At 46.6% G+C, this 26,299-nt stretch overlaps 1 protein-coding gene across 1 annotated transcript in view; it reads left to right on the top strand.

The window, feature by feature from the left end:
* The window catches only part of LOC137384522 (protein HEATR9-like), a 282,848-nt gene that overhangs the window by 77,054 nt on the left and 179,495 nt on the right, over window positions 1-26,299 (top strand). The window contains exons 5-7 of the mRNA XM_068058659.1: window positions 1,753-1,863; window positions 3,471-3,619; window positions 14,616-14,742. Coding sequence (XP_067914760.1) covers window positions 1,762-1,863; window positions 3,471-3,619; window positions 14,616-14,742 — 378 coding nt within the window. The 5' untranslated portion in view covers window positions 1,753-1,761. The remainder of the gene's footprint in view (window positions 1-1,752; window positions 1,864-3,470; window positions 3,620-14,615; window positions 14,743-26,299) is intronic.

Here is a 26,299-nt window from a genome sequence, read left to right as displayed (position 1 = left end):
GAGAGAGGAAGTGAGAGAGATAGAGAGACAGAGTGAAAGAGTGATCAAGATCAGTCCTGACAGATGGACATCTTTCTGGAATACTCCGCATTGTTCCAAGTATGTGGGTAAACAGTGACTACTTGTGCAAGCAATTAAATGCCAGGTATCTCATTAAATTAGTGTCCAACACAGTGATGAGAATGAAATCAATAAATTAATCTTCTCATGTAAAGCTACTTCACAAAAATGCACGTTTGTTGTTGTTTTGATTCATAGTAAGATAAATTTTTAATGCCTTTATCTTTCCGAAATTGTCTCACCAGCGCCCTCCCCCATGGAAGACAAAAATTGTAATGTACTCCCCCCACCCCCCCACATGAAGAGGTTGGGCAACCTTGGTTTTGAGGGAGCTTAACTCTGTATCTAAACCCATTTTTTTAAAGGTGGTCTTTATACCCCAGGCCTCTTTTATGTAATTTATGTCACCGAGAGATACAGCACTGAAACAGGCCCTTCAGCCCCCCGAGTCTGTGCTGACCATCAACCACCCATTTATACTAACCCTACATTAATCCCATATCACCTACCACATCCCCACCTTCCCTCAATTCCCCTGCCACCTACCTACACTAGGGGCAATTTACAAAGGCCAATTTACTTAACAACCTGCAAGTCTTTGGCTGTGGGAGGAAATCAGAACACCTGGCGGAAACCCACACAGACACAAGGAGAACTTGCAAACTCTGCACAGGCAATACCCAGAATTGAACCCGGATTATTGAAGCTGTGAGACTGCGGTGCCAACCACTGCGCCACTGTGCCGCCCATGTTGATGGGGCCTTTATTCCTCAGGCCCCCCCTTATATATATCTTTTATAAAATAACTTTATTAAAACAGATAAATGAAACAAAACTCAAATTAAAATGCCATTCTCGGTGTCAGTTATGCACTCCAGTCCCTGCGGTGCCCACCAGTTGCGGAAGGCCTCAAGCGTACCGGCGGTCACCGCATGCTCCTTTTCCAGGGACAACCGGGCACAAACCTAACCGCGGAAGAAGGGCAGGCAATCAGGGCGGACGGACCCCCTGACGACCCGAAGCCTGGACCTGTGAATTGCCTCCTTAGCCAGGCCCAGGAGCAGACCAGCGAGGAGATCCTCCTCCCGGCCCATGCCCCTCCGCACCGGGTGCCCAAAGATCAGGTGCATGGGTCTGAAGTGCAGCCAAAACTTGAGGAGCAGCCCCTTTAAAAACTGGAAAAGGGGCTGCAACCTCGCACACTCCATATATCCGTGGAATGCAGAAATTATAAGCGGCCTGGGACTCTGTGAACCTGCTTAAAAGTTTATTGCACAGGACTGCCCTGTGCAGCACCCTCCTCCCCAGGTCCCCGAAGTAAAGGGGGAGGACTCCCACGTAGAGAGACCTCCACTGGGGTTTCCTCCTCACCACCAGATGGCAGCACGGACCGCCATGGCGTGTCTGGCCAGCTGACGAGGGCGAGGAAGTGGAGCGTGTGCAGGAGCAGCCCGTACAGGAAACCCGTCCGCGCTACTCCTCTACCCGTTGCTCCGTCCCTGGAGCTGGCCGCCCGGACAGCGGATGCGCTCCACTCTGCTGGCGGGGGAGTGTGTATCTAACCCCATGCTGTACCTGCCCTGGGAGTGTTTGATGGGACTGTGTAGAGGGAGCTTTACTCTGTATCGAACCCAGTGTTGTGCCTGAATAATTTACTATATTGAGGGTAATAATTATGATCTTTTCTTGCAGCTTTCGAAGATGAGTGAGGAGGAAGAATTGCTGCCAGAGTCGGCAGTAGTACCTGAATATCAAATGTTCTCCTTGGTTGAGCAGAGACATGAAACTCAATTTTCCAAAGAGGTGAAGTAGCTTTAACCTGTCTGCTCTCAGAATGAAGAACCTTATTGACAATGAAATATCCTGGGGCTCACAGACGACACAGGCTTTTGTTGCCTTCACTACCAGGGTTCACTGAAATTCTGTGGCCATCAGCTAGCTTTTGACCTCCAGCTAAGGTCAAGGGTCAGTCCCTAAACAGTAATTTTCAGCATTTATATAGCACATTTAATTAGTAAAATGTCCCAAGGGTCTTCAAAGGAGCATTATCAAACAAAATTTGAAACAGCCAGATAGGGAGATATTAGGGCAGGTGAATAAAAGCTTGGTTAAAGAGGGAGCTTCAAGGACTTTCTTAAAGGAGGAAAGGGAGTTAAGAGAGGTATAGGGAGGGAATTACAGAGCTTTGGATCTCAGCTGAATGCACATCCATGAATGGTGAAGTGATTAAAATTGGGGATGCTGAAGAGGCCACAATTGGATGACAGCAGATATCTCGGAGGGTTGTGGGGCTGGAGGAGGTTACAGAGATAGGACAGGGAGGGATTTGAAAAGAAGGATGAGAATTTTAAAATCAAAACATTGCTTGACCTGGAGTACTGTAGGTCAGCGAGCACATCGGTAATAGGGAAGGGGCCTGGGGTGTCAAGGCCACCTTAAAAAAAGAAAGAAAAGAAAAAAAAAATGGGGTTAGATACAGAGTAAAGCTCCCTCTACACTGTCCCATCAAACACTCGCAGGACAGGTACAGCACAGGGTTAGATACAGAGAGATTAAAAAAGGGGTAATAGGGAAACAGGGCTTGGTGCAATTTAAGTCACGGGCTAGAGTATTGGTTGAAGTTAAAGAGTCAAAAATCCAACCTTGTTTCACTTGTTTTGGATTAAAAATGGAGTTGTGGTGACCAATTTCAGGTTTTGACCCCCCAACCCCCCCCCCCCCCCCCCCCACCCCCCCAAGCCTCTTTGATCCCAGCACTGCATTGGCTGTGTAATTGGAAACAGGCAGCTTGTCAGTCTGTCTGTGTGTGCAAATTGGGGTCCTAGCACTGGCTGTAGGACCTCATGCTACATTAATCAGCAAGTGGGGCAGAACCTGCACCCTTCTCCCCAATTTGTTCTTCAGAATAGACCACCAGCTCCCCTCCACTCCCCTCAGGACCAACCTGAATAGTCATTGCAGCATGCCCATTCATACAAGTAAGGCCTGAGGCTGATGAGCTTAGACGCATGTTCTGAGCACGTTGGAAGTTGGTGCGTTTCTCCCACAAGACACCAAATGTTTGAAATAAGATAAGCCAAGGGGTAAGGAGACTGGGGGAATACCAGGAGGAGCATGAATGGGTTAAGGGGCTCCTCCGCAAAAGTTCAGCCAGGAAAAAGGCCTCTTCTGCTGCTAGGTCCACACTTTACTTGAATTCAGTTTCATTGCTGCATCACCCCTAGCCATTAATAACTTTCTTGGTGAAATGTTTATCCAATTCCCTCTTATATGAAAGAGGTGAAGGAGTAATGACTGGACTGTCACTAGGATAATTGATCCATTAGTTCTGTGTTTAAGGACTGGAGATGAGAGGTTTCTTATCAAGAGCTCACATTTGGCTCATGCTACCTTCACAAAATCTGAAACAGGTGCTTCCACCACTGCCTAGCAGGTGGTCAAGTGAGGACCCAGAGTCCATCAATCAACAGCCCCATATAATCAGGCAGGACAGCGTGACATGTCAAGGCTGGAGAAGCACACGTGAAGAGGCCAAGGAGCGGGAGAAGAAAAAACTCAAGTAAGAGCAAATTCAACTAGCTCCTTAACATTAAAAAGTTAAAAACCAAACCACTGCTTACGAACGGGGCACATTCCAGCTTACTGCACCCAATGTTCATCAAACACTCCCAGGACAGGTACAGCACGGGGTTAGATACAGAGTAAAGCTCCCTCTACACTGTCCCCATCAAACACTCCCCAGGACAGGTACAGCACGGGGGTTAGATACAGAGTAAAGCTCCCTCTACACTGTCCCCATCAAACACTCCCCAGGACAGGTACAGTACGGGGGTTAGATACAGAGTAAAGCTCCCTCTACACTGTCCCCATCAAACACTCCCCAGGACAGGTACAGCACGGGGTTAGATACAGAGTAAAGCTCCCTCTACACTGTCCCCATCAAACACTCCCAGGACAGGTACAGCACGGGGGTTAGATACAGAGTAAAGCTCCCTCTACACTGTCCCAACAACATGTCCCTGTTGAATCCTACTATAGTAATGTGGAATATTTCCATTTCCCACCTCTGGGACCTGTTTGCTGAAACTCAAGTTGTGATTGTTTCAAATTAACTGGCGATAGTGCTCTGTTACCAACAGAGAGGGGAAGCCTTCATCCCAATAGTTAGGATGGATTTTTACTGAGGGTGGTGAGGCAAGTGGTCAGTGTCTAACCCAGTGCATTTGGTCAGTTTTTCCTGTGTTCCCCACTCCCTGTGGCAATTTGTAAATCTCAGACAAGCCACCAGGGGACAGGACTGAGCAAACTCAGGCCTTTCCTCCACAAAAGAAAAAAAAGAAAAAAAACGGGGTTAGATACAGAGTATACCTCCCTCTACACTGTCCCCATCAAACACTCCCAGGACAGGTATAGCACGGGGTTAGATACAGAGTAAAGCTCCCTCTACACTCTCCTCATCAAACATTTCCAGGGCAAGGATGGCACAGGGTTAGATACAGAGTAAATGTCCATCTATCTGTGTCACCCTCACTCTTCCTGTCTCTCTATCTCTCACTACCTGCAACACCATCTGACAGGAAGAGGGAGAGATTGGAGTAGAATGGATACAGAGGCAGGAAGAGATGGAGAGAAAAAAAGAAAAAAAAGAGAAAAAAAAATCGGGGTTGGAAATAGAGTAAAGCTCCCTCTACAAAAGAAAATGGGGTTAGATACAGAGTAAAGCTCCCTCTACATTGTCCCAGCAAACACTCCCAGGACAGGTACAGCACGCAATTCGATTCTGCCTGATTGGAGCTGCTCAGCACCAATGAGCAACAACGAGGTTCAGCTGACTGTGGGCTGTGTACTGGAGGCTGTGCAATTGCTGCAGAGATGGAGAAACTGAGACTGAGACTGACAGGAAGGTTTTCCACTTATTTTATCACTGAAGGAAGATCTTTTGTGAGGTTGTAGCATTGGAGTCATTTTTATTGATTGATGTGGGGGTGGGGGAGGAAGAAAGGCCTGAAGACCCAGGATGCGACTGCTTGTTTCAACTAGGAGCTCCCTTCCCATCCCATCCCAACTACCTGGCCTGGGACAGCTTATTTCTGTCAGAACATCACAAGAGGCGTGTGCCTGGGCAGCTTCAACTGCCTTAGGTGAAGACATCCTCCCCTCCCCCACTAACTGGAAGACTGGCGAAAAGATTGCGCTATTATTAAAGCTGTGAAGACTGAATCATCCTGGCCTTCCTCTCCCTCAGCCTCTCCCCCACTTGCCATAATCTTCCAAGTATTTATGTCACCAAATTATTATAATAATTATGCATCTTTAATTTTTTCTATCAACAGTGGGTGAGGCTATTCTGCCCCACGGTTTCTTCTGTCCTCTCTGGTGGTGGAGGTTTCCTTTACTGCAGACCTTCTGTAACCACTCCTATGGCCCTATCATTCTTCAGGCCTTTAACAAAGCATGGGGTGAAGAGTTATGCACATCCAAATATGACAATTGAAGCTTGCATAAAGGCAATGACCAAGGTTGTCGCCCTTTCGGCCATTGTTGCAGCCTCAAAAATGTATGGCAAGGCTGTATTTTTGCTGAAGGCCAAGTGGGCCATGTCCCTGGCCCTGAGCAAGGGGCCCACTGTGGGTGGGACGTTCCTGCCAATGGATCCTCAGAGGGGCCAGTGGGCAGTGGATTCTACTATCCAACATCCCGCCCTTCATTCCCAGTGAGCTCCTCCTCCCCCACCTGCACCATCTGGGGGAGGTGAGGTCAGGGATCACCACAGTCCTGCTCGCTCTTCAGAAGGACAGTCTCTGACACGTCTGTTCGTTCCGCCACCAGCTATTTGTGCAGCTGGTGTGGGAGGAGGTCATGGAGGGCCATTTCAGCGTGGAGTTCTGGGGACAGCCTTTCATGTTTTCTGGACCTCGGACGGGGCGCGTGCCACACCTGCAAGGGGGTGGACATATTTGTAAGACTTGCCCCAACCTCCTGACTGTCAACTCCACCTCAGCAGCCCAGGGTGGCGACACAGCTCCTCTCCCTACTCCCCCTATACCTGCAACAGCCACCGCTCAGGTGGTTCCGGAGACCATGGTTTTCACGGCCTCTGGCAGGGAGGGGGGACCCATCCGGGCGGAAGGAAGGTGTGGCACAAGATGAAACATCAGAAAGCATGTACCCTGGACAGGGAGGAACAACCCAAGCCTGAACTTAGCCCTAGGCCTGATCCTGGGGACACCAGCTGCCCCCGCAGCTGAGCTCAGGCCAAAGGAATCTGGCAGGAGGGTGTGGAGATAGAAGCAGAGACCTTTGGTGTGATGGATGACTCTGAGCCTCGGCACCCCTCCTAGAATAAGAGGAGGAAGCGCCCCTCCTCTGAAGAGGACTCTGAATTACAGGGTCCATCGCCTGGCGCGGGTCCTCAGGCTCCCCCCGCCACCAGCACCATCAGGGCCTCGAACTCTGGAGGGAAGCCTCTGTCCCTCAATGGGGGGAGAATCTCCTGTTAGTTTGGTAACTCTCGCGGAGGTGGGAGGAGACCCGCCTGTGAGGGTGGGGGGCGGTCTGTGGACGCCCAGGAGACAACATTCCATCTGCTGCTGAGTCAGATGTCCTGGGTGGGGGCTGGAGTTGGGAGGGTCAACCGTGCCAGCTGCCTGTTGCTGCCACCCGGGCTGTACCCAACCCATTTACTAATGCAAATAGTCCCCCGCCTGCTGGGCCTGTGGGCGCTGGCGGGGCAGGAGATGGCCTCCACTCTCCGGCTCCAGTCCTGGCTCCAGCTGGATTTCCGGAGTCGGGAACAACTGTCTCCACTGGGCTGCTGACTAGCCTGGGGACGGAGGCAGGGATGGGTTCTGAACTATTGGTGCCCATGGGCCCACATTCCTTGGAAGAGCCCAGGAAGGACTCCTCCGCCACCGATCCTGGGGGCGAGATCGTGACAGAGGTGGGACCTCGTGACAGTGTGTGATGGGTGTGTCGGCCGCTAGCAGTGACAACCTGGAGGACGATGGGGACTTGGTGCAGGGCATAGAAGACGATGTTGAATCCGTCAGCAGTGAGGCAGTCGACTCCCTCATACTTCCATTCCGAGCCTCCTCTCATCCCCATTGCAGAACTCCGGGACTTCCTTGCGGCCTACAGGGGTTGCCGCAATAAAGTTTAGCTGGCCTTGGGGCGGTGGTTGAATCTGGTGCTGATAACCCGGTCTGTCTGTGCCGCCCTCAAGAAGGGCAGGAAGGATGTGAATATGAAACAGGTTGTGAGGTGCCGGTTTAAAGTGTTCCTCAATGAGTTTCTGGGGAGTCAAAGACGAGGATCACTTCCACTCCTTCCTCACAGTGAAGTGTACTTTTGACATGAAGATAACCATAGCCAAAGGCAGCAGGGGGGCTCACCGCAGATTTCATAATCTCTCAGTCCTCAAGGAAGGGAGATTCGCGGTGAGCTTTCTGCAGGAAACCCACACCGTTCCGGCAGACGAAGCCACCTGGTTCCTGGAGTGGCAGGGTGGGGTCTACATGAGTCACCTCACCCCTATTTCTAGTGGGGTGGCTATCTTGTTGGCCCCGACCTTTCAGCCGGAGATCTTGGGGGTCAAGGAGCTTGTGCCAGGCCATTTGCTCCACCTCGCCGTTCGCCTGAGTAGCGTGCCGCTCCACTTTGGGAACGTGTATGTGCCCAGGCCTGGCGCGTTGCAAGCGCGCTTCTTGTAAGAAGTGTTCACTCTCTTGAGCTCCATCAATAGTGGCGAGTGCATCATCCTCGTGGGAGATTTTTAACTGTACCCTCAAGGTGGGGGATCGCTCCGGTCTCCAGCATGGCCAAGCGTCAGTGGAGAAGTTGTGGGAACTGATCACCTCCCTCGACTTGGTGGACGTCTGGCGGAATCTCCATCCCGACTCCAGCTGGACTGCCTCTACATTTTGCAGGCATATGTCTCCTGTGTTTTGGCGGCCTCCATGCGACTGGTGCTGTGCTTGGACCAGCACCTGGTGAGGGCGGAGTTCACTCCGCTCCGCATGAGGGCGGACAGGGTCTACGTACTGGCACTTTAACAACCGGCTGCTGGAGGACAAGCAATTCCAGGACTTAATCCATTGATTCTGGGCTGATTGGAGAAGGAAACGGGGGGCTTCACCTCCTTGAGGCTGTGGTGAGATGTGGGCAAGACTGACATCCGTGTCTTCTGTCAGGAGCACGCGAAGGAGTTGATCAAAAGGAGAGAGGCCGAGATCAGGCGCCTGAACAGGGAGATGCTCGACCTGGAGTCCCATCTTGGTCAGGCCGTCGTGGACCTGGCCCTGTGGCAGGCATACAAAAAGAAGGGCACGCTGAGGGACCTGCAGCTCGTAGGGTCCCGAGGCATGTACGTGAGGTCGCGGATCCAGATCCTAGAAAATGTGGACCACACCTCACCCTTCTTCACTCGTTAGAATAATGGCAGGGGTTCAGTAAGCAGCTCATCGAGCTGCTGGCCAATGACGGATCCTCCATCACTGATCCAGAGGGAATGGGCCTGTTAGTTCCTACCTATTACAGCACATTGTTCACTCCAGATCCGTACAGCGAGGAGAGTTTGTGGGAGGACCTGCCGAAGGTCAGCCCGGAGGGCGCCGAAGGATTGGAGGCTCCACTAACATTGGCGGAGCTGACCGACGCCAACCATCAGTTCTTAAGGGGCAAACATCCAGGGCTGGATGGGCTGACCGCGGAGTTCCTCAGGGTATTCTGGGACATCCTAGGGGGCGATTATGCATGGGTCCTGGGGAAAGCCTGGCGACTGGGAGATGCCCCTCTTGTGGCGCAGGGCGGTCATCGTCCTGCTGCCAAAGAGGGGCAATCTTTGCTTGCCATTAAGGGGTTCTCTACCAGGGTCTGCCGCAAACCTACCTTCACTGGTCAATACACGTGTTGGGATTCTTACAGTTCCACACACTATAAGATTGGCTTTATCAGCTACCTCGTAAATAGGGCCCGAGCCATTTGTTCACCATGCAAGCTTGATGCTGAAATAGGGTGAATCAAAGACATCCTGCGTGACAATGGCTACCCTGATCACATCATTTCTCTCTGTATATTGTGCAAACGAATGAACAGGCCCAAGGCCTGTCCTGCCTATCACACAAGTGAGTAATATGATGTATGAAGTTCAATGCCAGTGTGATGCTAGGTATGTAGGCCGTACATCCCAAAGACTGGCGGATCGTATCAAACAACATGTCCCTTCTGCTGTTTCTTTGTTATCCACAGTTCACTGCCTTTACCTTTGGGGTTTTTGTGCCTTGAAGGAATGTACAGTTGCTGTAAACTATGTAATAATTCTTTAAAGACTATCCATTGCCTATGTACTGTCATACGTTTTAATGTATTTTCCCAATCCACCACAGCCAATTTGCCCCTCATACCATCATAAATGCCTTTATTCAAATTTAATGCCCTGGTTTCAGTTTGAACTACCTCACTTTCAACCATAATGTAAAATTCTGTCATATTATGGCCACTCATCCCTAAAGGTTCTTTTACTTTCTTCTCATTGGGCTGCTCCTGGGCCTGGCCAAGGTGGCAATTCACAGGTCCAGGCTGCGGGCTTTCGGGGGATCTGTCCGTCTGATTGCCTGCCCCTCTTCCAAGGTTACATTCATGCCTGGGTGTCCCTGCAGAAGGAGCATGCGGTGTCCACCTGTTCGCTTGACGCCTTCCGTGACTGGTGGGGACTGTAGGAGCTGGAGTGCATCAATCGATGCTGAAAGTGACATTTTAATTTGAGTTTTCTTTTATTTACCTGTTTTTAATTGAAAAAAACAGGGTTAGATACAGAGTAAAGCTCCCTAAGAAAAAAAAAGAAAAAAAAAAAAACGGGGTTAGATACAGAGTAAAGCTCCCTCTACACTGTCCCCATCAAACACTCCCAGGACAGGTACAGCACGGGGGTTAGATACAGAGTAAAGCTCCCTCTACACTGTCCCCATCAAACACTCCCAGGACAGGTACAGCATGGGGTTAGATACAGAGTAAAGCTCCCTCTACACTGTCCCCATCAAACACTCCCAGGACAGGTACAGCACGGGGGTTAGATACAGAGTAAAGCTCCCTCTCCACTGTCCCCATCAAACACTCCCAGGACAGGTACAGCACGGGGTTAGATACAGAGTAAAGCACAGTGGTGCAGTGGTTAGCACCGCAACATCACAGCTCCAGCGACCCGGGTTCAATTCTGGGTACTGCCTGTGTGGAGTTTGCAAGTTCTCCTTGTGTCTGCGTGGTTTTCCTCCGGGTGCTCCGGTTTCCTCCCACATGCCAAAGACTTGCTGGTTGATAGGTTAATTGGCCATTATAAATTGCCCCCAGTATAGGTAGGTGGTAGGGAAATATAGGGACAGGTGGGGATGTGATAGGAATATGGAATTAGTGTAGGATTAGTATAAATGGGTGGTTGATGGTTGGCACAGACTCAGTGGGCCGAAGGGCCTGTTTCATAGACCATAGAACATTACAGCGCAGTACCTGTTTCAGTGCTGTATCACTAAACTCAACTAAACTAAACTACACTGTCCCATCAAACACTCCGAGGACAGGTACAGCACGGGGTTAGATACAGAGTAAAAAAAAAATGGGTTAGATACAGAGTAAATCTCCCTCTACACTGTCCCCATCAAGCACTCCCAGGACAGGCACAGCATGGGTTAGATACAGAGTAAAAAATAAAAAAATAAAAATAAAACGGGATTAGATACAGAGTAAATCTCCCTCTACACTGTCCCCATCAAACACTCCCAGGACAGGTACAGCACGAAGTTAGATACAGAGTAAAAAAGAAAAAAAAAAAACGGGGTTAGATACAGAGTAAATCTCCCTCTACACTGTCCCCATCAAACACTCCCAGGACAGGTACAGCACAGGGTTAGATACAGAGTAAAGCTCCCTCTACACTGTCCCCCATCAAACACTCTGAGGACAGGTACAGTACGGGGTTAGATACAGAGTAAAGCTCCCTCTACACTGTTCCATCAAACACCCCCAGGCTGATCTGGTGAAGCAACACAGCCTCCCAGGCCTAGCTCGAGCAGGCTGCAGTGAGAAATCAGTCAGGGAGCTGCTCTGCTGGTTGCTCAAGCACAGATCTTTCTGGAATTTCCCACCAAAAGTTACAGGAACTATAGAATATACTTCTCCCAATATTGAAAATTAGGTGCGAATGAAGAGTTTTGTAAAATATCGATTGATTTAGTTTCTGCCATTTGTGCCCTGGCAATACTGGTTGCTATAGTGGCCAAAGTGACAGGTGTGTTAAAATTTAGAAAGTCTGCCCCAGTCTGTCTGTTAAATGCACAGCCCAGAGGGTTAGGGAATTGAGCAGCCCTGGAGCAAGTACCTGAGGCCTGTAGCAGCTCTGTTTATGAAAGCCCCTGCCTCTTTCACCAGGACTCTCCCTGAGTGTGGTTGCCAATCCTCTAGAGTTTGCAGGAAATAAATGATAGAGTCATACAGGCACTATGGCACCGAAAGCTCTGTAAAGCAATCCAATCAGTCTCACTTGATATTGGGAGCCGTGCACATTTATTTCCTTTGCGTGCCCATCCATTTTCCTTTGGAAATCATTCATCGTCTCTGCTTCCACCTCCCTAATGAGCAGACAGTTCCAGGTAATTACCACTCGCTGCGTAAAAAAGTTCTTCTTCAGGATTAAGGAGAATCCCAAGGCTTTTTATACGTATATAAAGAGCAAGAGGGTAACCAGGGAAAGGGTTGGCCCACTCAAGGACAGAGGATCTATGTGTGGAGCCAGAGGAAATGGGCGAGGTACTAAATGAGTACTTTGCATCAGTATTCACCAAAGAGAAGGACTTGGTGGATGATGAGTCTAGGGAAGGGAGTGTAGATAGTCTGGGACATTTCGTTATCAAAAAGGAGGAGGTGTTGGGCGTCTTGAAAAGCATTAAGGTAGATAAATCCCCAGGACCTGATGGGATCTACCCCAAAATACTGAGGGAGGCAAGGGAAGAAATTGCTGGGGCCTTGACAGAAATCTTTGTATCCTCATTGGCTACAGGTGAGGTCCCAGAGGACTGGAGAATAGCCAATGTTGTTCCTTTGTTTAAGAAGGGTGGCAAGGATAATCCAGGAAATTATAGGCCGGTGAGCCTTACGTCAGTGGTAGGGAAATTATTGGAGAGGGTTCTTTGGGACAGGATTTACCCCCATTTGGAAACAAATGGACTTTTTAAAAATTCATTCATGGGATGTGGGCGTCGCTGTCCAAGCCAGCATTTATTGCTCATCCCTAATTGTCCTTGAGAAGGTGGTGGTGAGCTGCATTCTTGAACTGCTGCAGTCCATGTGGGGTAGGTATACCCACAGTGCTGATAGGAAGGGAGTTCCAGGATTTTGACCCAGCGACAGTGAAGGAACGGCGATATAGTTCCAAGTCAGGATGGCGTGTGACTTGAATGGGAACTTGCAGGTGGTGATGTTCCCATGCATCTGCTGCTCTTGTCCTTCGAGGTGGTAGAGGTTGCTGGTTTGGAAGGTGCTGTCTTAGGAGCCTATTAGGAGCTAAGAACTTATTAGTGAGAGGCAGCATGGTTTTGTGAAGAGGAGGTCGTGTCTCACTAACTTGATCGAGTTTATTGAGGAAGTGATGAAGATGATTGATGGAAGGGCAGTGGATGTTGTCTACATGGACTTCAGTAAAGGCTTTGACAAGGTCCCTCATGGCAGACTGCTACAATAGGCGAAGTCACACGGGATCAGAGGTGAGCTGGCAAGATGGATACAGAGCTGGCTCGGTCATAGAAGACAGAGGGTAGCAGTGGAAGGGTGCTTTTCTGAATCGAAGGCTGTGACTAGTGGTGTTCCGCAGGGATCAGTGCTGGCACCTTTACTGTTTGTCGTATATATAAATGATTTGGAAGAAAATGTAGCTGGTCTGATTAGTAAGTTTGCGGACGACACAGGCAGAGAGATCTGGGCATACAGGTCCACAGATCACTGAAAGTGACAACGCAGGTGGATAAGGTAATCAAGAAGGCATACGGCATGCTTGCCTTCATCGGTCGGGGCATAGAGTATAAAAATTGGCAAGTCATGCTGCAGCTGTACAGAACCTTAGTTAGGCCACAATTGGAATATTGCGTACAATTCTGGTCGCCACACTACCAGAAGGATGTGGAGACTTTGGAGAGGGTACAGAAGAGGTTTACCAGGATGTTGCCTGGTCTGGAGGGTATTAGCAATGAGGAGAGGTTGGATAAACTCGGATTGTTTTCACTGTAATGACGGATGTGGAGGGGTGACCTGATAGAGGTTTACAAAGTTATGAGTGGCATGGATAGAGTGGATAGTCAGAAGCTTTTTCCCAGGGTGGAAGAGTCAGTTACGAGGGGCCATAGGTTTAAGGTGCGAGGGGCAAAGCTTGGAGGGGATGTGCGAGGCAAGTTTTTTACACAGAGGGTGGTGAGTGCCTGGAACTTGCTGCCGGGGGAGGTGGTGGAAGCAGGTACGATAGCGACGTTTAAGAGGCATCTTGACAAATACATGAATAGGATGGGAATAGAGGGATACGGTCCGTGGAAGTGCAGAAGGTTTTAGTTTAGACAAGTATCATGATCGGTGCAGGCTTGGAGGGCCGAATGGCCTGTTCCTGTGCTGTACTGTTCTTTGTTCATATTTCCCTCTGTATATCTTTCCTAAAACTTCAAATCTGTGTCCCCTAGTCCTTGTACCGTTAGCTAATGGGATTATCTTTTCTTTGTCTACTTTATCTAAAAATGTCATAATCTTGTACAATTTGATCAAATCTCCGTTGCTCCAAGGAAAACAACCTTCTCCAACCTAACCTTGTAGCTAAAATCTGCCATCCCTGGAATCACTCTGGTTAATCTGCTCTGTACCCTCTCAAGGGCCCTAAAGTATGGTGACCAGAACTGAACACAATACTCCAGTTGTGGCCTAACCAGAGCTTTATAAAGGTTCAGCATAACTTTCCTGCTTTTGTACTCAATGCATTTATTTATGAAGCCCAAGATCCCATATGTTTTATTTTTATCTTATTAATTAATTATTATGTATTAATTTCTAAAACTGTGATTAACTCTGGGAGGAAAATCATTGGAGATTAAAAATAATTGTGTTTTTTTTATTTTTTCTTTGAAAGTTTTGCTGATTAGTCGTAATAATATCAGACATGGTGGGGAGAAAATACCATTTGACTGAAAGTCAAGAATCAGGCGGGACTCCATGAGGATGGATGTGTCAGGTGACCAATGGCAGGAGTGTGTGATTGGATCACATGAGGTCATGTGATGACACTTCCAGGAGTATGTCCAACCAGAACTGGCCACCCTATCCCTGATGAAGGTGGGACACTTATTGATGTTATATAAGTGGGCTGGGTTGAGAATGGGTTGGAAATGCCCCCTACTTGTAGGGAGGGTGAAATTCCAGCCAAACCTCAGGCTTCAAGTAACACAAAGGTTTGCCTGAGCTTTTGGCATGGCAGTATGTTTGAGATGACTAGCATTTCTCTATGAATCCTGATGGCACCTCCGTTCCTCCTACAGGCATGATTACTACTTGCATCAGTTCCGTGTAACATCTTATGCAGTCCTTCTAAGCGTCCACAAAATACATAAAAAACCAAAAACTATTGACCCACAGCAGGAACCCTTGAAGTGGCAGAGGGTGAAGGTGAGTGCAGAGGTTAAAGGTGCCTTTCATGGCCTCAGAATGAACCAAAGCACTTTACAGACAATGTATAATATCTGTATTCTCTGTTATAATGTAGGAAACATGACAGGCAATTTGTGCACAGCAATCTCCCACAAACAGTTATGAGATAATGACCAGTCAATCTGTTTTTTTGATGTTAATTGAGGAATAAACATTGGCCAGAAGAACTCTGATGCTCTTCTTTGAAAGATGGGATCTTTTACATCCATTTGGTTTAACATCGCATCTGAAAGACAGCACCTCTGCCAGTGCAGCACCTTCCAGTACTGCACTGGGAGTGTCAACCTGGATGTTTGTGTTCAAGTTTTTGGATTGGGACTTGAGGCCACAACCCTCTGACTCTGAGGTGAGAGAGGTACCAACTGAGCCACAGCTGAAATCATTTAGTAAGCATGTTCTTTAGTTCATCAAATGGAACTTGTTATGTGATTCACACAGACACAATCAGTGAATCTATAAGGTAAGTTCTTTTACTGAAGGTACGAACATCCACAGCAGTCCTGGGAATGTTCTAACATAGTGGTTGCATCGCTAGCTGCTTACAGTGAGTGCCTGCAGTGAGTGACTGCCAGTCGCATGGGTCCGTCCGTGCATCATACCCTGTCTGGATGCTGGACAGCCGTTTAGGATACACCCCTTAAAGCAACACTGTAGTATTTAAAGCAATAACACAACAGAAATAAGCACAGCAAAGGTGTATTCAGTCGTTTTTTTTTTTTGCTCCCCTCCTGAAGGCGCAGAGTCTTGCTGGGCTCTGCAGTATTCGCTGCCCTTACCCAAATGGCCATTCTTCATTTGAGAGCCCAGGCAATGAGCTGGATATTAGTCCATGGGTGGGGGCAACGTAGCCAGGCCTGTCTCCTATAGAATTGTGCCCTTTAGTTTATATTGCCTCTCCTCATTCATCCTTTCAAAATGTCTCACTTCACACTTCTCTGCATTAAATTTCATTTACCATGTGTTTGCCCATTCCACCAATCTGTTTATGTCCTCTTGAAGTCTATCAATATCCTCCTTAAACTTTATTACATTTCAAAACTTTGTGTCTTTTGCAATCTTTAAAGTTATACCCAAGCCCAGATCATTAATTAAAAAGTGCAGTGCTGCCAGTAACAGCTGGGGAACATCACAGTATACTAAAGTTCATCACTACTCTCTGCTTTCTGTCCCTTAGCCAATTCATATCCACACTGCCACTGTCCCTAAAATCCTATTGACTTCAATTTTGTGAGCAAGTCTATTATGTAGTACTGCATCAAACACATAAACATTACTGCCCTCATCAACCCTCTCCAAAGAAGTCAATCATGTTGATCAAACACAATTTGTATTTAATAAATTTCTGCTGGCTTTCATTTAGTAGCCCCAATGTTTTCAAATGACAATTAAATTTGTCCCGGATTGTTGTCTTTAAAAGTTTCCCCATCACTGACGTTAGGCTGATTGGTCTATTGTTGTCAGGTTAATGCCTCTCCGCCTTTTATAAACAGGCGTGTAAAATTCTACAATTGTCAAGTCATCTGGAGGATTGGAAGATTGAGGCCAGAGCTTCCGCTATTTCACCCATTGTTCCCACAGCAAGTTAGGATGGAGCTCATCTGGATCAGGGACTTTTCTGCTTTAAGCTGTGGGAACATCAGAAGCAGAGCTATTCAACCTCATGACCCAGCACATCCTTCACCACATCCATTACCATCAAGCTGGGGAACCAGCCCTGGTTCAATGAGGAGTACAGGAGAGCATGGAGATGCCAGGAGCAGCACCAGGCGTATGTAAAAATAATATGCCAACCTGGTGAAGCTACAACCCAGAACTACTACATGCTAAACAGTGGAAGCAGCATGCGATAGACAGAGCTAAGCGATCCCACAACCAACGAATCAGACCTAAGCTCTGCAGTCCTGCCACATCCGGTCATGAATGGTGGTGGATAATTTAAACAACTGACAGCAGGAGGCGGCTGCACAAATATCCCCATCCTCAAAGATGTGGGAGCCCAGCACATCAGTGCGAAAGACAAGGCTGAAGCATTTGCAACATCTAGCAGACGATGTTATTGCTAGACAAGGCATTAATGAAACATCCGACAAATCTAATGAAGTTTTAAAAGCCTTCGATAAGTACTTTAACTTGAGGAGCAATAAATTCCTAGAAAGGGCTAGATTTAACAGAAGAGTCCAGAAAGAAGGTGAATCTGTTGATGCTTTAATTAATTACCTTTGCAGGCTAGTTGAAGATGCAGATGCAGTGGAGACTGCATTGTAGTGGGTATTGCTGATGATTCCTTTTCAGATTTATTGCAGGCTAAAGAAGACCTCAGCCTAGAAAAATCAATACAGCTGGTGAGACAAGCCGAGGTCCGTAACCAGATCAGAGCAGTCCTTAGAGGTGAAGACAAACGTTGGGTCAGGAAATCTCCAATGACCGTACAGTTCCTTAAGCTCAGGACTGTAAAAGAATCACAGATTAATACAGTGCAGAAGAGGCCCTTCGGCCCATCGAGTCTGCACCGATGCATTAAAACACCTGACCTGTCTACCTAATCCCATTTGCCAGCACTTGGCCCATAGCCTTGAATGTTATGAAGCACCAGAAATAAGATGCAAGACACCATTAAACTCTGCCAGCACAGTGGCACCAAAAAGACTCACAGGTGTCAACAGTGTCCTACAAACAAAGCAGAATGCTTTCACTGCAAGAAAATTGGCCATTCGAGAAGATGTGCCGAAATAAAAGCTTTGTTTTCAAAAGTTCCAAAGAAAAAACTTTCATGCATAGAGTTATTAGCGAAGTGGAACAATCTCCTTCGGAAGAGTTATCAGAAGACTTCCTTGGTCAGATCAATGACCCTAATCATGAATCCTGGACTGCAAATATTTATGTCAACAGACATATCACCAACTTTAATCTGGAAACTGGAGCTTGTAATGAGAAGCTTTTTATGTTGTCTGATGCAACATAAATGAGATGCGTGGAGATCAGTTGGTTGAAGATCTCAAAACAGGTTTATTAAACAGATAACTATTATATACTGTACAGAGCTATTTACAGAACTTAGAAAGTGCTGGAAATACTCCTTTTGTCTTTTCAGCACTTTCTGTTTTTACAGCATCTGCAGTGTTTTGCTTTTATTTACAGAACTTGCCTCTTGGTGTTACAGTGGCAGAGTGACCTTGGCTCCGAGTCACATGACTGTGTCCTGGTACTTGGCTCATTAGCATACTAAGATCTTAAAGGGACGTCACTCTTAAAGGCATCACACATCTCCCTTCTTTCCAAAGATAAGTTTTGTATCCTAATAGTAAAAACACATAACATTAGATAACATCATAATTATTTACACATGGATAGAGATTGTGAAATTCACAAATATAAAGGCTCAAAAGTCCATATAATCATCTTGGTGGTTTGACAACTCTTGCTCAGAGAGTTTGTGTCTCACCTGTTGCTGTTCTTTCTGAAGTTTCTCCCTCTCTGCATTCAGTTTCTGTTGCTCAGCCTTCAGCCTGTTAATATACTCTGTTGCTTTTCTCAAGATGACCACTTCTGAGGTCTTGTCATTCTTGGAAAGTTCCGGCACCTCATGTTGAAGAACCAACAGACAATGCTTCAACTTTAACATAAATGTGAGGTTATCCACTTTGGAAGCGAAAACAGAAAGGTAGATTATTATCTGAACTGCGATAGATTGGGAAAGGGGGAGGTGCAGCGAGACCTGGGTGTCCTTGTGCACCAGTCGCTGCAAGAAAGCATGCAGGTGCAGCAGGCAGTTATGAAGGCAAATGGTATGTTGACCTTCATAGCGAGAGGATTCGAGTACAGGAGCAAGGATGTCTTGCTGCAATTATACAAGGCCTTGGTGAGACCACATCTGGCGTATTGTGTGCAATTTTGGTCTCCTTATCTGAGGAAGGATATTCTTGCTATGGAGGGAGTGCAGCGAAGGTTCATCAGACTGATTCCTGGGATGGCAGGACTGACATATGAAGAGAGATTGGGTCGATTAGGCTTGTATTCGCTAGAGTTTAGGAGAATAAGAGGGGATCTCATAGAAACCTACAAAATTCTAACAGGACTGGACAGACTAGATGCAGGAAGGATGTTCCCGATGGCGGGGGAGTCCAGGACCAGGGGTCACAGTCTAAGGATAAGGGTTAAGCCATTTAGGACTGAGATGAGGAGGGATTTTTTCACCCAGAGAATGGTGAACCTATGGAATTCTCTACCACAGAAAGTAGTTGAGGCCAAATCATTAAATATATTCAAGAAAATGTTAGATATAGTTCTTAGGGCTAAAGAGATCAAGGGCTACGGGGGGAAAGCGGGAACAGGTTACTGAGTTTGGACGATCAGCCATGATCGTATTGAATGGCGAAGCTGAATGGCCTACTCCTGCTCCTATTTTTCTATGTTTCTATGTAACTTATTCTTCCCCTGCCTCTCAGGACATTGCATGTCCTTTGCCTCTCCTCCTTGTGATGGAAAACCCACATGCCAAATATTAATTTCATCATATGGAAATCTGCCTGAGACTTTTTGCTGGCCATTATTACAAATAACTTTTAAAAAGCAGAACAGAACAGCTGAAGATGGCCATGCACAATTTGCATATGAGAAGCCAAAGGCCAGCTGGGAGACAGAGGTGATTATCCAGTCTAGCCAGAACAATGGGAGAGCTCTTTGAGTCAATTACCTAGAATGGTTTTATCAATGTTGGTCATCAAAAGCCATTGGCACCCATTGACTTTAAAAGAGCCAACTGCCGCCCCCCACCAAGTATTTCTGAACAACTTTGAATTTCAAAGATTATTCTTCTGCTTCAAACAAAGTGGTGGTCACATGACATGACTGCCTGTGTAACTTTGTGAATTGTGCCTCAGAAAGAAGACAGTAACTGAACTCTAAGGAAGGAACATCTCTCCTCTCTCCCTCTCCAACAAAGTCCCAGGAAAGCTGCAGCTAAATCTCAAATCTACAAATCCTCACAGTCATCAACAAGGAGGATGGATAAAGGCTCTCTTCGGCCTTCCAGAACCAGAGAAGCAAGCTGGAATTGTGCACGTGGCCCAGCAAGGACTTCAAGACTTCAATTTCACCTAAGGACACTGGGACTACACTTCCATACTTAAATTCTATTTTTAAGGCCTCTACTCCAACCTCCTAACTCTGCTGTTTCCTCTCTGTATCTATTTGTGGGTGTGTGTGTGTCTCTCGTATGAATGTAAGCATGGTTGCATTGCGTATTTTAGAAATTTTACCCGGTTTAGAGTAATAAAGTTAATAAATTTACATCTTTCTTGTTTAAATTCAAGAAAACCTGTCTGATTGGTTCATTTGTAAGTATATATTAGAGTAACAGGAGCATGTGCTCACTGAGTTGGTAAGTTAAATCACCACCCTGTTCTGGTCAAACCAGAGAAGGGGCAAAAGGGGAGCCTGAAACCCCCTTCCTCACCTGGCCGTAACATTATTCTCTGTATTGGAAGGCCTGGGGTTCAAGGTCGAGGCCTTGTTGGGGGAAGAGCACTTGGCCTCATGGTGGTACCTGTCCGTTCTGGCTTGTTGTGGTGCTGGCGGTTCTCTGGAGAGCAGAAATGAATGCGCGGTATAGTTGTGCTATTGCCGGGTTTCCAGACTGCACTGTTTAGTTCTGGTCGAAGTTTGCGAGCAGGTTCCGGTTCATGGCAATGCTCTTGTAGATAGTTATGATGTTGAGGTCCTTACACGCTGGTAGTCCGGCCACTGCTGGTTCACTCGTATCTATTAGGTAGAATGCTTGTGGTTTCCATGCTGCCTTACTGTATTTGCATTGCAGATTGTTAATGTGCCACTGCAAGGAATGGGTGACCCATTGTATGCAGATAACCTGTCAGTTGTATCAATGATTTCCAACGACTCCGGTACATGTATTTAAGGATTCGGACTGATAGATTATTTACACTAGCGCCAGTGTCCATCTTGACCTTGAGTGTATGCTTGCCAGCTTTCTTTGGGCACGTGATGTTAATAGTGGCAAAAGCTTCCAGATGTTGGACTTCATCAACATGATGTGTCAGGTTCACAATGTGGAATGCCTGTTCATCTTTTGTTTGAGAATTACTTCTCTCTGGGTCTTGTCTCAGGTCTGTTTCACTACGGACTTCATGTATCAGCTTGCATTCATACAGCCCTCTGGCACTTTCCTTGCTGCTGTTGCCCTGTTGCTGCACCAGCTGTCTGTTTGTCTGTGTCCTTCTGTGACTTCTGGCTGTGTCTTTTTAGATTGAATTCCTGCATAAGCGGGCCCAGTGTCCTTTTGCACTGCACGCCTTTCACAGATCTCGAAATGCAGGGCAATTTCACCGTAAGTGGGACATACCACACAGCATACTTGCTCTTTTCGACCTAGTTATGGTGCCGATACTGTTGGCTGCACCTAGTACTTGTAGGTGCTGTTGTCCAGCTATAATGCCCTCTTATTTCCTGCAATCTTCCAGTAGTGCATCAATGCTGTGAATCACAGAATCACAGAATAATACAGTGCAGAAGAGGCCCTTCGGCCCATCGCGTCTGCACTGATGCATTAAAGACACCTGACCTGTCTACCTCATCCCATTTGCCGGCACTTGGCCCATAGCCTTGAATGTTATGACGTGCCAAGTGCTCATCCAGGTACTTTTTAAAGGATGTGAGGCAACCTGCCTCTACCACCCTCCCAGGCAGTGCATTCCAGACCGTCACCACCCTCTGAGTAAAAAAGTTCTTCCTCAAATCCCCCTTAAACCTCCTGCCCCTCACCTTAAACTTGTGTCCCCTCGTAACTGACCCTTCAACTAAGGGGAACAGCTGCTCCCTATCCACCCTGTCCATGCCCCTCAATCTTGTACACCTCGATCAGGTCACCCCTCAGTCTTCCCTGCTCCAGCGAAAACAACCCAAGCCTATCCAACCTCTCTTCATAGCTTAAATGTTCCATCCCAGGCACCATCCTGGTGAATCGCCTCTGCACCCCCTCCAATGCAATCTCATCCTTCCTATAATGTGGCGACCAGAATTGCACACAGTACTCCAGCTGTGGCCTTACCAAAGTTCTATACAACTCCAACATGACCTCCCTGCTTTTGTAATCTATGCCTCGATTGATAAAAATGTGTCCCATATGCCTTTTTCACCACCCTATTAACCTGCCCTTCTGCCTTCAGAGATCTATGGACAAACACGCCAAGGTCCCTTTGTTCCTCGGAACTTCCCAGTGTCAGGCCATTCATTGAATACTTCCATGTCACATTACTCCTTCCAAAGTGTATCACCTCACACTTTTCAGGGTTAAATTCCATCTGCCACTTTTCTGCCCATTTGACCATCCCATCTATATCTTCCTGTAACCTAAGACACTCCACCTCACTGTTAACCACTTGGCCAATCTTTGTGTCATCCGTGAACTTACTGATCCTAACCCCCTCATAGTCATCTATGTCGTTTATATAAATGACAAACAATAGGGGACCCAGCACAGATCCCTGTGGTATGCCACTGGACACTGGCTTCCAGTCACTAAAACAGCTGTCTGTCATCACTCTCTGTCTCCTACAGCTAAGCCAATTTTGAATCCACCTTATCAAGTTACCTTGTATCCCATGTGCATTTGCTTTCTTGATAAGTCTCCCATGTGGGACCTTGTCAAAGGCTTTGCTGAAATCCATGTAAACTACATCAATTGCACTACCCTCATCGACACACCTGGTCACATGCTCAAAAAATTCAATCAAATTTGTTAGGCATGACCTCCCTCTGACAAAGCCATGCTGACTATTCCTAATCAAATTTTGCCTCTCCAAGTGGAGATAGATTCCCTCCTTCAGAATTTTCTCCAATAGTTTCCCTACCACTGACGTGAGACTCACTGGTCTGTAGTTCCTGGCTTATCTCTACAACCTTTCTTAAATAGTGGGACCACATTAGCTGTTCTCCAGTCCTCTGGCACCTCCCCTGTGGCCAGAGAGGAATTAAAAATTAGGGTCAGAGCCCTTGCAATCTCCACCCTTGCCTCCCACAACATCCTGTGACCTTTTCTTTCACCACAAGAGGTCTTTCTGATATGCTACGATGGGTGTTGCTACAATCACCAGCTCCATTGTTCGGTCCGACAGCTCAGCTTCTGAGAATTTGCATTCGTTGCCCTTACTGTGGCATCTACTGATGAAATGGTCTATTGATTCCTGTGCTGTTGCCTGTTGGACATCAATTTCAGGTGGTGAATTCTAAAATTCACTCATAGTCCGAAGTTGGTCTTCCAGCACTTTCCATATCTTTGCGGGATCTTTCTGGTCCTCTTCAGATATGCCTGAGGTATTGATTCTGTGTAATCCCTCATTTCCAATTGCTATCATTATTTTTACAGCCTGTTTTTCTGATTCTGCAATTACTTGGTCTGTAAAGCATAATTGCATTCTCTGTTGGAACAGTTTGAACTCGGATAGGATATTCAAGGCTTCCAATTTATGCTGGAAAGATTGGTATCCATCTCTCTGCTGTTCTTTTTCTTTAAAACCTTGCTTTAATAAATTGCTTTATGACTCTGTACTGTCTTCCCTTTAAAAAAAAATCTCTTCTTTAGACTGGCTGGTTTGATTGACAGAAGCAGCTTGTCTGTTTACCTAGCTTCCAGCACTCTAATCTGTCTATTTATACAGCTGTGCAATAGGCATTTCAAGTGCTTTTTCTGCTAGAGCTTGCTTACACAGCCGTTCAAAGATAATTCTTCACACTTGAGTGGTTTTATGAGTTTTTAAAAACACTCTGGCTGAGTGAATGAAAGCTGCGTGAATGGAGGATTCCTGCGCTTTTTGCTGTTGGGCGCCTTCTGTAATGGCATGGACCTCGATCAGCCTTGGGGAGCCTTTGAAAAAATCGATCAGCCTGGGATAGGGATTAGGTTTTCCCTGTTTTTTTGTAATTGCACCTTAAAAAAAATCAACTTTGCAAGCACCTCGAAGCTTTATTTTTAACTGGGGTTCCTGTACCAATGGCACTCACCCGAACACAGTGATTGATTCATAGCCTGTCATTCAGCTCTGTCTTCTACAGCTTGAGGTGAGTTTTTTTTTCTTCTTTACCCTGTTTGGGCCAGTATTTCTTTTAACTTTCTCTCTTTTAGATGTAGGACGTTTTTCAAGCTGTTTTCCTGTGGTCTTCAATCTTGGATTCTGTCTTCTCACTACAGCTGTCACTAGGTAAAGAGAAGCTTTTCATGTTGTGTGATGTAACTTAAATGAGATGCGTGGAGTTCAGCTGGTTGAAGATCTCAAAACAGATTTATTAAACAGCTAACTAGTTGTGTGTGGAATCGGAGGAGATAGGGGAAGCGTTAAATGAATATTTTTCGTCAGTATTTACAGTAGAGAAAGAAAATGTTGTCGAGGAGAATACTGAGATTCAGGCTACTAGGCTAGATGGGATTGAGGTTCACAAGGAGGAGGTGTTAGCAATTTTGGAAAGTGTGAAAATAGATAAGTCCCCTGGGCCAGATGGGATTTTTCCTAGGATTCTCTGGGAAGCCAGGGAGGAGATTGCAGAGCCTTTGTCCTTGATCTTTATGTTGTCATTGTCGACAGGAATAGTGCCGGAAGACTGGAGGATAGCAAATGTTGTCCCCTTGTTCAAGAAGGGGAGTAGAGACAGCCCTGGTAATTATAGACCTGTGAGCCTTACTTCGGTTGTGGGTAAAATGTTGGAAAAGGTTACAAGAGATAGGATTTATAATCATCTTGAAAAGAATAAGTTCATTAGTGATAGTCAGCACGGTTTTGTGAAGGGTAGGTCTTACCTCACAAACCTTATTGAGTTTTTCGAGAAGGTGACCAAACAGGTGGATGAGGGTAAAGCAGTGGATATGGTGTATATGGATTTCAGTGAGGCGTTTGATAAGGTTCCCCACGATAGGCTATTGCAGAAAATATGGAAGTATGGGGTTGAAGGTGATTTAGAGCTTTGGATCAGAAATTGGCTAGCTGAAAGAAGACAGAGGGTGGTGGTTGATGGCAAATGTTCATCCTGGAGTTCAGTTACCAGTGGTGTACCGCAAGGATCTGTTTTGGGGCCACTGCTGTTTGTCATTTTTATAAATGACCTGGATGAGGGTGTAGAAGGGTGGATTAGTAAATTTGCAGATGACACGAAGGTCGGCGGAGTAGTGGATAGTGCCGAAGGATGTTGTAGGGTACAGAGGGACATAGATAGGCTGCAGAGCTGGGCTGAGAGATGGCAAATGGAGTTTAATGCGGAAAAGTGTGAGGTGATTCACTTTGGAAGGAGTAACAGGAATGCAGAGTACTGGGCTAATGGGAAGATTCTTGGTAGTGTAGATGAACAGAGAGATCTTGGTGTCCAGGTACATAAATCCCTGAAAGTTGCTACCCAGGTTAATAGGGCTGTAAAGAAGGCATATGGTGTGTTAGCTTTTATTAGTAGGGGGATCGAGTTTCGGAGCCACGAGGTCATGCTGCAGCTGTACAAAACTCTGGTGAGACCGCACCTGGAGTATTGAGTGCAGTTCTGGTCACCGCATTATAGGAAGGATGTGGAAGCTTTGGAAAGGGTGCAGAGGAGATTTACTAGGATGTTGCCTGGTATGGAGGGAAGGTCTTACGAGGAAAGGCTGAGGGACTTGAGGTTGTTTTCGTTGGAGAGAAGGAGGAGGAGAGGTGACTTAATAGAGACATATAAGATAATCAGAGGGTTAGATAGGGTGGATAGTGAGAGTCTTTTTCCTCGGATGGTGATGGCAAACACGAGGGGACATAGCTTTAAGTTGAGGGGTGATAGATATAGGACAGATGTTAGAGGTAGTTTCTTTACTCAGAGAGTAGTAGGGGTGTGGAATGCCCTGCCTGCAACAGTAGTAGACTCGCCAACTTTAAGGGCATTTAAGTGGTCATTGGATAGACATTTGGATGAAAATGGAATAGTGTAGGTCAGATGGTTTCACAGGTTGGCGCAACATCGAGGGCCGAAGGGCCTGTATTGCGCTGTAATGTTCTAATGTTCTATTATACACAGTGCAGAGCTACCTATTTACAGAGCTTGCCTCTTGATGTTACAGTAGTAGAGTGACGTTGGCTCCGAATCACATGACTGTCTCCTGGTACTTGGCTCATTAGCATACACAGATCTTGAAGGAACATCAGCCTTAAAGGCAATCACATAACAGCTAGTGTGATGGTTTTATCAGACAGTGAACCGTGGTTATCAACGGATTGCCTACAAACAACAGACACACAGTCACATATTTCAGGAGATTTTGAACTGAAAGTCAAGGGAAAGCTACAAGCAACACTCCAGTACAAGGGAAAGCAGATATTGGAAACACTGTGTGTCTTACAGAATCAAGAATTTTCTCTTTTAAGAAAAGCTTGTATAGACCTTATCAAGGTCGAAGAAATTAAGCGGCAAGAATCGGGAGTCTCTTCCAAAAACACTTTCCAAAATTATTTACCAGTCTAGGAAGCCTTACGACCGAATACAGCATTGTGTTGAG

This window comes from Heterodontus francisci, chromosome 26 (genome assembly GCF_036365525.1).
Source record: "Heterodontus francisci isolate sHetFra1 chromosome 26, sHetFra1.hap1, whole genome shotgun sequence".
Classification (NCBI taxonomy): domain Eukaryota; kingdom Metazoa; phylum Chordata; class Chondrichthyes; order Heterodontiformes; family Heterodontidae; genus Heterodontus; species Heterodontus francisci.
This window is presented reverse-complemented; position numbering and strand designations above follow the sequence as displayed.